At 43.7% G+C, this 12,612-nt stretch overlaps 1 protein-coding gene across 4 annotated transcripts in view; it reads left to right on the forward strand.

Moving 5' to 3' along the window:
* Positions 1-8,098: 8,098 nt before the first annotated feature.
* Positions 8,099-12,612, forward strand: part of GLCCI1 (glucocorticoid induced 1) — a 54,162-nt gene continuing 49,648 nt past the window's right edge. For all 4 annotated transcript variants that reach the window (XM_058832192.1, XM_058832194.1, XM_058832195.1 and 1 more), the window contains exon 1: positions 8,099-8,655. In XM_058832192.1, coding sequence (XP_058688175.1) covers positions 8,208-8,655 — 448 coding nt within the window. In that variant the 5' untranslated portion in view covers positions 8,099-8,207. The remainder of the gene's footprint in view (positions 8,656-12,612) is intronic.

Below are 12,612 nucleotides of genomic sequence, written 5' to 3' on the forward strand. Positions count from 1 at the left end.
AGAGCCAAAGCCATAACTCAGTACTATAGGGGAAGGTCTTCCCTTTGAGACCTTTCATCATGGACAGAAGTGAGCAATTACATGAAAGAGTTCAGTTTCCGCAGGATGGCACTGATTCCCACTGTTTATTGGAATGTTCTATCTCCACCAGTAGTGGTTACATTGTATCTCAAGCATCAGGGAAATAATGCACGTCTACATCTACTTGGCTGGCAAGTAGAAGTTTGAATTTCTGCAAGTAAGGTGTGTGCTTTTTGTCTTTTAAGACTAAAAAGAATCTGAAGCAATTATCCAATAGATGTGCTTCACTGGAGCTGCTCTGATCTCTCAGAGAAAGACCTCTCTTTATGGCCAAATAATGCTTATAGATAGATTTGCCAAACAATGCTTTTCTTTCCAAGGACCCATAAATCTCAGAGTACTTTTGAGAGTAATAAATGTTGCAATAGTGCTGTTCTTGATTACAGGCAAGACTATAACAGCTCTGACTGGTAGTGATTCCATAATTATATTTGATTATAGACAGGCTCTGTGCAATGCAAGGGGGTTATTTGTTGCCTTCTATCAGTCCTGGATTCCACTGGAGACCAAGAGCATGCCATGCCAGCATACACAGCTTACCCAGCTGCCTTCCTCAGAGCTTTGTCACTAAAGCATAGCATTTAATAGCAGGACCTGTGATAGTCGGGTGTGCAAAACCCTTAGGGAACTGTAATTTAGCCACTGTAACTACATGAGTGAAGACCACTGCCTAAGAGGATCCTGAATTTCAGAAGCCTCTGAGGACTTGATCTTGCATACTTCGTAGCGTGCAAGAGCTAAAGTTACTCCTGCCTTTATTCCAATGACAGTAAGGACCAAAGTGACAACGAGAAATAAACTATATCTGTAACACTGTCCATGCTTTCTATTACTGAAGAATTTTGAAAAAGGAAAAACTCCATTAAGTCAAATAGCCCTCCCTCTGTCAATGAACAATAAAAAAAATCATGCCTTACAATTTATTCTCCAGTGCTTTGTTTATTTGGTATTAAATGACTCATGGAATAACGTTTCCACCTCTTCCCATGGGAGATTATTCCAGCTGCTGAGGACCTACTATCAACTCCCTTTCTTTTTTTTCTCTTTTAATGATGCTGAAATTTTGCATTCTATTTTAGTTTGGGATGTAAAAGAGACAAGGGAAATTCACATCCCCAAACTGGCTTTAAAATGCAATTAAAGCTGTTGACATGGACTCAGAAATCCAAGGAAACATGCAGTTAAAACAGAAGTGCATCATATTTTTCACTTAAATACCACGCCACCTCAAAGGAACACTTTTAAGCTAACTGCACACTTCCTTGTTTTTACAGGTTTATTCCTTATTGTTATGTAAATGCACTTTTGTTGTATGTAAATTATCATTAGGCAAACTCTTAAAGCCTGTCACACAACCAACCACATTTACAAATAAATATTTGTTTCTACAGGCAAGTATATTACCTGCTTGGAAATAATAATTATTTCCAGCATTTTGACTCAGTGCTGTGACTCTGCTCTAGCCCCACACCCTGTTGTATGCACAGAATGGGACATTCTTATAAAGAATACCTTGTTTATAGAGTAGCATACCCTAAAGTTCCCTAAATGTGTCCTTCTTAATGAATTTTATAGTTATTATTCTTACCAGGCTGCAAAATCTATTTAAAAAGAGAATATTCTCCTGCTTTAAAGATGTTTACCTCCCAGTAGTAGCTATGGAGTCCACCATGTCACTCAACAGCATCCCATTTGGCTGGTAAAGGAACGATGATGATAAGTTCCAAATAAAATCTAGTGCAGTTTGTTGTGCAAAGGAAGAAAGGTCATGGTGAACAAGGCTTTATTTGTCAGAAACAGTGAAGTAAAATAACTAGAGGGGTAGAAGCAACCCAGGAAAGGACTCTCTGAAGTGAAGGTTGAAGTTCCTTAACCCTCAGATTTGCCTTTTAAACCCGTATTGTCAAAATGTACCCTTATTAACGCCAGCACAAATCTGACAGCTAGGGCACCACTGTGGTAGGGGCATTCATGCTTAATGTAGTTCAAAAAAAACCAGCACAAAACCAGATACAGACCAAATCAAGAAATCTTAACAGAAAGATATCAGGGACTCCACTATCAGGCACTTACTACTGTTTTAATGGATGGTAATGGTTTCAAATCTACCTTGTTAAGGGGATGCTGCTCATTTAAAAAGTTAAATGTCATATAAATCAAAGTACTATATAGTACATTTGTGCTAATATCCTTAGCAAGGTAACTGCTCACATGAAATGGTGCTTCTCCTTTCTTTTATTATATTGGTGTGAATGGTAATAGATATAACAATATCATTATATTCAAATTGCTACCAGCATTTGCTTACTGTTTCTACCTTTTCCATTAAAGATACTATTGCTGTGCGCAATATACACTACCTAAGTACTCTAAAAACACATTTTTTTCTTCACAGATGGTTCTATGATGCAGCATGAAGCTATTGGAAGGAATAATTACTTTTATTATGTCAACATGAAGTGTTGCATTATTTTGCTATAATAATAATAATAATAATAATAATAATAATAATATTTAGACAAGAGACTGGCAAGACAAATTATAGTAAAGAATTGCCAGAAGTGTCCATTACATTTGACATGGCAGGTCATCAGAATACCAGCCATTTTACCTGAGTTTCAATCAGTTTCACTTTGGAGAACAGCAATGACACATACTTGTCCAAAGGTGTCCTCATACCAAATGCCTAAAAATGGAAAACGGGGAAAATAAACCCGCAAAATCCCTCAGCTCTTCATTTGAAAGAACTTGGGCTTAGTCCCAGCTGTGCAAATCAGACCTTTTTCGAGATGATAAACTGGGGAAGGGAGATGGAGATGGTGGTTGAGTCAAGTAACCAAACTCAGAATAGTAATGTAGGGCAGGATTGCTGTCTGGAGAAAACTCAGCTTCCCAAGGCATACAGTCTGACATGGTTAACTTGCTAGCTAAAGGAGAGTGTTGAATGGAATTACCTGTACCAATGAATAGAAAGAAAAACTTCAGACCAAATGCAGAGCTGGAAGGAAGGCTTGGTGATTTTTGCTGTGTGTTGAATGTTCGCCTTTATGTTAAAGCAGATGCCTAAGGGATACATAATTCAAAAGTCCAAAGTGGTTGGCCTATTTTCCTGAAGAAGAGAAAGTACCAGTAGGTCTGATTCCACATGAGATAAGACTTTGTTATAACAAAGGTAATGTTAATGGGCAGGTTCTGGTTTAAGTGAGTTATTCAGTATCACAAAAAGACTTCTGACAGATAGGAAAAGAAAGACAATTATCCAAAATGATATTCAATTTTCTTAAGGGAAAATCTTACAGCTGGCTCTTATTCTGTAGTTTCCTGGCTTGTTCATTATGCAGTCCTCACTCCTAGTGACAATCCTTTGCACTGAATGAAATAATGTTAACAATAGCATTTGACTAAAAAGAAAGTACTATAATACCTTCTGGCTGAAATTTGATTGTAAACTTGATTCTGAAATTTTCCAGCTTGTGAGTATTCATAAATACTAAATTTGACCTAGTATAAATACTGTTGGACCATAGGTCTACCAGCCCTTTACTTAATGCATTTTCCCCATATCCAGGAAAAAAAGACACGAGAAAAAGAAATCTAACACTTGACCACATGCTTGACCCTAAAGTGGATGATCTGCAGTGTTAAGGTAAATCCTCAGTAGTGGGTTTCCTTTTGTTGGAAAGATAACTTTTGTTGGAAGATAACTCGAGCACCTAGAGACTTGAAAGCGATCATGAGTTGAAAGTCTCTAGTAAGAGACTAGTAAGAGACTAGAAAGAGACTAGTAAGGCCAGTAAAGCCAGCAGTGGGGAAAATTATGTTGTATCAGCAGCCCTGGAGAATTCAAGGGCTCAAATGCATGGTAAGTCCTATGAGGCCGGGTATAGAGAGTGCTTGGCTGATCTGAGGAGATCATATCTGTGCCACTGAACATTTGGGAGCTGTGAGAAGATGGAGTATCATTGATGAAGGCAGTGTCTCTGTCAAAAATCCTTATAGTAAAAATAGTTCCTTTTTTTTCCCCCCATTATTGCCTTATTCTAGCTAGAACTTTGAAGGCAAAACAGACCAAAAACTAAACCAACATCTCCACAGCTTGAGACATATTTTCTAGGAAAACAGGCTACTACTGCTTCAGCAGAGCTGCTCAGCTCCAGACAGCAGTTGCATTTCACATGGGGGCCCTTACTACAGGTGATGTTCCCATTCCTGACTAGAGATGCTCCAAGTCCACAGAGGCAAGCCTCAATTTTGTCTTTTGAGAGCTGCAGTTTGGGTCATTAGGCGTTGTTCTAGTTTTTGGCCACAGATAATGCTTTCTGGTCATCCTCTCTTTCAGAATGTTACTGTGATATAAGTACATCTTCTTGCTATTTCTCTCTTCCCAAATGTAATATTCCCAACTGTATTTCATTACAAATAAGTGAAACACAGGGAATGAACCTGAACATACATGAAGATAAATGCACCCTTTCTCATTACTGTTTTGTATTAGATACTGTGTGAATACCTCAGAGACAGTCACAAAGAACTTGATTCTAAGTGGAATGGAGAAAGGGCAGCAAAGAAAACATAGGCAGGGGGAGATAAGAGTGACATAAAAATAATGAAACAAGCAGGTAGATACAGTGGGAGCAGAGTATTGAAGGCCCTATGCCCTAGTAGGAGCCTAGAAACAAAAGGTATGTCCATATTTGAAGAGTTTGCCCTCTCTAAAACCTTCAACTAGGAACAAAATAAGGATTAGGCTTGCATAGTGTCTAATGACTGCTTAAAACTTCTCAGTTTCCATGTCTCATGGCACTCATGTAAATCTGTTTCTGACCTTAAGAGATGAACCCATTATCAACTGATAATAGTAGGAGAGATGTAACTTTGCTTCACTCTTGCCTGCTACTGCCACTCTCCTTGAGTTCACTCCCTTGCTGTTGTGCTCTTGCTGTGATGTGTAATTTCCACTGCTCTAAGGATGCCTCTCCCAGAAGCTGTGTTAACAATGTCCCTGTCTCCCAGAAGGATTTAAGATTCAGAAATACCTGTTACCTCCAGTATAAACTCCCTTAAGCACATGCCAGCTGACAAGGTAGTTCCTTCAAGTGGAAAAGGAAAGTGAGAAATGCCTTTAACATGGTTTTTGAAAAGTTGAAAAGGGTATTTAAGGCAAGCATGGGTTTTTGAAAGATATGAAGATTCTGATAGGAGCTCAGTTTTTACTTCACTTTCCCTCTAATATCTTCTTGATATTATAGAGCAATGGTATTCCCTGAGGGAAGTACTCTGGAACCTAGATAAAAAACAGTGAAAAATTTAACAGTTGGTATCCTGCTTTAGAATACAAAAGAATACTCTCTTCGTCGTTGCTGAAATCACTGTTTCCTAGGCACATGGCATGTAACATGTATGTTAACTGTAGCCTAGAAGGAATTAGGATGGAAATAACTTTTTGGGAATTCTCCCCAGTACAGCTGTTCATGTGCCTGGTAACAGTTTGGTTGGAAGCAGTCCCAGTGGATCTTTTCTTCTCTGGCTGCTGTGAAAGCAAGTGAAGTGGTGATTCAGTTTGGACTGTATGACTGTGGCATTGTCCTCAGCTTGTTTGGAAAGGAAGACTTGCTACCAATATTTTATGCTGACATGCCCTGTGGTTTGGGGTGTATGTGTGTGTTCTTGTTTTGGGGCTGGTGGGATTTTCTTTGTCAGACAATTTACCTTGTCTTTATGCATCTATTCTTCCTGTCCAAATACCTTGCTTGTTTGATGTGCAAGGACGTGGAAATTGTAAAATTTGGCAATTTTTATTTAGTATCTAAAGAGACAAATTCAAAAATTATACTAGCTCATCCTTATTTTAGTCTGACATAACCCTTAGCATTGGCAATAGCTGGAATGTATCAGCTATTGTTAGTCAAAGGTGTACTTTCTTTCTCAGCTGACACCAGATGATTTTTGGTCTGTAAGACACTGCTGTACCAGCAATGTTATCTGACAAAGGTGCAGATATAAAAGAACATGCTTACTGTTTAAAACACTTCTGATATTACTGTTCAGCAGATGGCTACTACAGGTGAATGCATTCCAGTCATTTTGAGCCCAGTGCAGTGAAGCAAAAAAAAATGAACTAGATGGACTTCATAGCTGTGATTAAGCACAGTGCAAAATCCTTGGGGGAAAAAGTCTCTACAGCCCAGTTTTAGAAACAAATTTGTCTCATGATAGCAGAAAACAAAAAGACTGGACTAACGGAAAAATACACGGTTGCTGATTTTTCTTAAAATTAATTTATACGAGTGGCTCTGTTGACTGAGCACATGTTCACGTGGATGTGCGGTGCATTATTCCAACCCTTTCTGTAACATAACCAGGGTGACAGCGTCACATGGTGCTAGTGCAAACAAAGTCTCGCTAACAGCCCATGAATAGAAGCATTTTCCAAGAATACGGTTTCTCATTGGGACTATCGACTGATTCCTGTGCTACCAAGGGATAAGGACAGCCATGGACAGCTTTGGAAGTATTTAAGTGAAGTAATCTGAAGTGTACAAAACAAAAATGAGTGTTGGTTATATAATCAAAAATGGTACAAGGGATATAGCTAATTCTGTAGCACTTTTGATTACTGATTGGTAGGCGGTATCTAAAATAAGAAAGTATATCTTGTTAAATATTCTATGTATAGTCCATGTTGTTTTTGTTCTCCTAATGTTTGAATCTGAGAGGCCATCACTGAGCCGACTTGCACATAGCAAGCCTCCCTGCATTTTCCTTTCTTCTCCATTAGCATCCTATTTTCATCAGATCCAAAATAAGCACTGTTTTCTTGATGGACTCTGCTCAACTTATCTTTCTGATCTTACAGACATTTATTTTCTTAGCTGTTAAGCTACTCATCCTAACCTTCATTTTGTTTCTTATTGTCTCAATTCATCTAATGGCAGCTCTTTTTTCTAGAACAAAAGCACTTTCTAAAAATATCACTAAAAATATCAAAAATAAACTTTTTATTTTCCTCTTAACATTCTCCAGTAAGTGTTTTTTGGATGTGTATTAGGAAAAAAAAATAAAATTCTATATACACTTGTAGGAGATGATAAAACCACACTTATCTAGACTTTGAAGAACATCTCGATTTTTTAACAGAAGTAAAAATACTGTCAAGGTTCGATGGACATGAACAGACTTTGTTGCGAGAAGTTCTGGCTGTTTCTGAGCCTTCCCTGCATGAGAGTGGAGTAAGCGGGAAGAGGCCGGCAGTCTTCTGGGAATAGGGACAGCGCAAGATTTGGTCCAGAACTCTGGCTCTCTTAAGCCAGTGTTAAAAGTAAAGCCCATCTGGAACCCAGGAGCTCCTCTTGGCCCTTTGCCCGGCGCACCCCGGGGCTGTTCTCCCCGCGCTCCCCGGACAGGCACCGCATCCCGGCGCGCCCGTGCCCGCCCCTGCCGCCGCCACATCCCACTTCCCCCGGCCCGCCTCCCCGCCGCCGGCCACGCCCCCGCCGCGCCGCCCGCCCCCATTGGCTGAGAGCGATGAGCGGCGGGACCCCTGGCCAATGGAGCCCGCGCTGGTGCAGCGGTGGCGCCCAATGGGCTCGCGCGCCCACCACCCCTGCCCGTCGCGGCCGGGCGCCGGGGCTGCGCGGTGCCATTCGGAGGGCGGGCGGCGTGAGGAGCGGATGGTGCTGGTGGCGGCTCCAGGGCGCCGGCGGGGGCAGGGGCTGGAGCAAGACCTGGCTGCAAGCGCCTCCCCTCCTCCCCGCTCCGGCTGCGTGTCCCCTCGTCGTGCCCTGCCGCCAACCGCCCTGAGCCCGCAGCGCTGTACGATGTGAGCGGCCGCCGGGCTCGGCAGCGCCCCCGGTGCTCTCGACGCTGGGGCGGGCAGCGATGGCCAGAGCCTGGCGTGGAAGCAGCAGCCGCGGTCGCCGATAGGAAGCGCCGGGGGCAGCTGGGCAGGCGGCGCGGAGACTCCCTAGGGCCGTGCAGCGCTTGTCCCGCCCCGCCCCCTCCCTCCATCCCTCCCCCCCTCCTCCTCCTCCCTCCGCGGCCGGTGCATGCGGGGCGCTGGGGGCCGAGCTCGGGTCCCCCGCAGCCACCGGAGCGAGTGACCCGCGGGGGTTTTGTGCATCCCCGCCATGTCCTCGTCCAGCTCCTCGCAAACCCCCCCGTCCCACCACCAGCCCCCACCGCAGAGGATGAGGCGCGGCGCCGCCGGGTCCCCCACTGCCGGCACGGCCGGGGGCCCCGGTAACGGCACCGGGGGAGGCTCGGCGGGGACCAGCCGGCTGCTCCAGCCTATCCGAGCGACCGTCCCGTACCAGCTCCTGCGGGGCAACCAGCACAGCCCGACCCGGTCCCCCTCCGCCTCGGTGGGCAGCAACACGGGGCCGGGGGGCGGCGGCGGGGGTCGCGGCGGAGGCAGCCCCCCACCGCCGTCCAGCGCGACGCCGCCGCTGGCGGCGGGCAGCGGCGGAACGGAGCCGGGCAGGGTGAAGGGCAGGCAGCGGCGGTCGCCGGAGAGCGGCGGCAACAGGAGGAGCAGCTCACCTGAGAGACGGAGCCCCAGCTCCCCGGTGTACAGAGGTAAAGCACCGGGAGAACGCCGATCTCGCTTCCCTGCCCCGCGGGGGTGCTGGCCGGGCTGGGGCCGCCCAGCCTCCGGGCACCCTGGGCTCTGCTTTCCGCTGTCGGGCTGCGCCCTGCCTCTCCCCGGGCCAGCGGGGGTGGGACGCCGGGGGACTCAGGGACCGACGGGAGGAGCCCCGCCGGAGCCTTAGGGAGCGGGTTGGGGGGCGAGGGTGAGCCCTAAATCCCCCCCCCAGGGGGGGCAGGGCAGGTGTCGTGCCCGGGTTTGCCCTGCCAGGAAAGGGGGGGGGAAAGCACTTCGTCCTGCTACCCTCCAGCGGGATGGGGGGAGGCGACCCCTGAAATGTCATCCTCCTTCTTGGGCAAGGTGAGAATCCTGCTTGGGAAAAACACCCCCGCGCTGGCCTCGGGAGGAGCGGAGCGGGGTCGAGCCCAGGGGCTGCCGGCGGCTCCCCTCCCCGGGGGAGAAGCAGTCGGGGGCTCCGGCGGCGGTGCTCTTGCCGCTTGTAGCACTGCGCTCGGGCTCTGGCAGCGGAGGTGTGTAATAGGGAAGGGAGCCTAAAATTAACCCGCTTCCCTGTCTCCAGCTGTAACTATCTAGTAGGGGTGTTAATAATTTAGATTCATATCTGGGGTGTCACAACCTAGTTCTGAAGTGTGTGTTAAAACCAAGCCTCAAATGCTCTTCCTTTCTGCAGAGCTCGGTTTCTTAAGAGACTTGCATTTTTGTAAGATCGTAGGTTAAAAAGATAGGATGTTTCCAAGCGCAGGCTCCAAAACAAGGAAATTCCCGTATTGAGGTGCTTGAAAACAAGTCTGTCTCCTTGTGATATTTAGTACTGAAGCCTTGAGACTGTAAAAAACTCAGCCAACCAAAACCCACTACGAACCAGCCCTTAGTGTAGCCAAAATAGGCCTGTAAAGTTTAAAATGTAAAATTGATTCCCAGCAAGTCCAACTTAACCTGTTTCAGGTTGTCTGTTAAATTATTGAATGTGTTAAAGTGGCAGTGGCCATCTTACCTTCCCCACTCCTTTCTGCCTTCCCCCATCATTCGAGCAGTTGAATGAATTGGACTAAATGCACTTTTTATGTTGTCCTGCTGTAGCTATCAGGTATCGCACATCATCTCTTTCTGGGAATGCTTTCTGTGGTTCAATACCACTTGCTTTTTCTGTCTCTTCCATAAGTCTTACTGTGTGTGATTTCTGTGGCAAATTGTGGTCTGTGTTGAGTGTCAGCATGTGTTGTAGCACTGGAATCTTACCTTCTTTCCTCTTTAGTTTTTATTTGTAGTAAACCCTTGCTGTCTGTAGTATTTGCAACTTGGGCAGATCTGCCATCATAATTGTCCTAGGTCAGGGGCAGCATTTTACAAATGAGCAAAATGTCACTGCCAGTTACAAATGGAGTTAATTTGCCCTATGCATCTGCTTATATAGATGACCTAATTGATTGTGTTATAATCTGACCAGACATACTTTGTAATGTGTTTTTCAAGAAGACACTCTATTCCTGCAGAGGGTTTGGCATGCTTGAAAATGGAACTGAGCTTCTGTGGTTTTGATTCATTCAAGCTTTATTTAAAATTTTAAAGATAGTATTTTTCTGACTGTGTGGAGCACTAAATGTAGATTTCCCTTTTCCCTCTTAAACCTTTGGAAAATGCTAATGGGAAACTAGGAAAAACCAAAATATCTGTGTGTATGAGTAGTGATGGTGCTGATGATGAGCAGTAAATTACTTAATTATGGTAACCCGGAGGAAAACATTGTAGTGGTGCAGTGTATAGAGTCTATGCTTAAGGTGTATTGAAGAGGGAGGAATATGGACAGTTACCTGCAAGCCATAAAAATACTGCAGAGCTGTGAAATACTTCATTAATGTGTATGCATTTTTTGTTGGAGGGGAAATTTTAATTTTGGAAAGTGGTTTCAGTCTTCTTCATCTGTGGGCTATTTTAGCCTTGATAAATCAGACTATAAATTAGTAGTGAATGACTTTTCTGTCATTTAACTTGTTTGAGCGTGCCTCCTGGTGAACTGCGTCAGCAGCACACAGAGCTTGATTTGGTTTAATGAGTGTGGTGTATAAAATCATAAACGGTCCATCGAGAAATGCACCCTGTAATCTGTATGCACTGCAAAGAATTCGTTCCCCCTCCTCCAGGTCAAGCCAGCTGCTGCTGCAGAAGCTGACATCCTTTAGCAAATCCTGAATGAATGAATGAAAACAACGTGATCGCCCTAATAATGACCACAATTGCACACGTCAACAGCTTTATTTTACAGAAATACAGGCACCATTTTCTAGCGGGTGAGAGTAATAAGATACTCTATTTCTTCAGTCTTGCAAATGAAAAAAGGTTACCAAACCTCCCCTTGGTTTGCACCCTGCCCCCACCCCACCCCCACCCTAAAACTTGAGCTGTTTTTACACAATTTGGAATATAGGTCCATGCCATGGGGCAGTATTTTGTCTTTGTTTCCCTGCTTGTTCTCAGCATTTTAGTACATGACATGTGGACACTAAAAACATGTTTGTAGTCTATATAGTGATAATAGTATATAGAAAATTGATTGTTGAACTGGGGGACTAGTGCAGTAATAATGGAGGACTTGAAAAAATTTAAATGTTCCATTTTCAGACATGGACCATTTTGCTGTGGCTTGTTAAACAATGCTACTCCAGCTATTTATAGTTGTTATCAGTATGCAGGTCTTGGGGAAGTGGCTTGATTAAGTTTTTTTGTCAGTTTTTCAAAGCCATTTCCCTCCCACTGCTGTAAAATGTGAGCTTAGACTCTAGGTTTAATCCTGTTGTTTTTCTCACCAGTGCAGGAGATGTTTGTCTTTGGCTCTGCAGTCTGACTTGGATTGTTTCACGAATATTCTTGTTCTGGAGCTGCTTATGATTCCAATGGATAGATGTTATTCTCTTAAGACACCTGTCCCTTCCCTACCTCCTTTCAGCCTTTTTTGGTATAGATGCCTTAAACTGGCTATCCTACTAAGCCATTTTGCATGGATTTTAGCGATTTGCTAGAGGTTCTTTAATGAAGGAGATTTCTGTGAAAACACTCCAGCTTTGAGCCTCTACAGGTCAGAGCAACTACCATTGCAGGCACTGACATCATTACTACATGAATGAAAGCAGCATGGTCTGTTTTTTCTCCCATCATCATGTTTTCTACCCCTTCTTTCTAGTATACTGTAAAGGTTTTTGTTCTGTAGCAGCACCCTGTGTTTTTAGGACTGAAACTTTCAATAATATGATATTTTCTTTTAAGCAAATTTGAGAATTTTTAGTTGTTAGGAAACCGTCAATACCAGCAGTATTTGATTAGTACTGTTACTGAATGGGTGAGAAATTGTGACTCTTAAATGTATATTTTTAAGGTGCTGGAAGAAGAGGGGTAAAACCTGATATCATAGGATAATCTGCAGTGTGCAAGTCTACACCTTTACTCTTTCTTGAAATGTGTTCATTCCTTACTAGTAGATATTTTTTATAGTGTGTGTTCATATTTTGGAGAGCTGGCAGTGGAAAAAGCATCTGTTTGAATATAACAACACGTGGTTTTCTTAGAGGGAATATATCTGTTAGATCTCTGAGTGCATAAAAGTAATGTCAACAGAATCTGAAGCTATGTGGTTTATGACAAAGGATATTCCGGCAATAATCCAGAGAAGCCAAACCCTTGGACATGTCAGATAAAACTTGGTACTTGCCTGTGGACACATCTTTTAAAGAAAAAAGCAAGTTGTTTTCCTTCTTGCCTTACCTGGATAAAATCAGAAGTTTCTGCTGCTATGTAAAGTAGATTGTATAAATATGAGAGTGTGTTTCCTGTTTAGTTTCTTTTTTTTCATGATATATTAATATTTTGTATAAAGGAGGGTGTAAGTGACTTCTCTGTGATTCAAACTCAACACTGCTCTCACCAAACACTTT

This window comes from Poecile atricapillus, chromosome 2, assembly GCF_030490865.1.
Source record: "Poecile atricapillus isolate bPoeAtr1 chromosome 2, bPoeAtr1.hap1, whole genome shotgun sequence".
Taxonomy (NCBI): Eukaryota; Metazoa; Chordata; class Aves; order Passeriformes; family Paridae; genus Poecile; species Poecile atricapillus.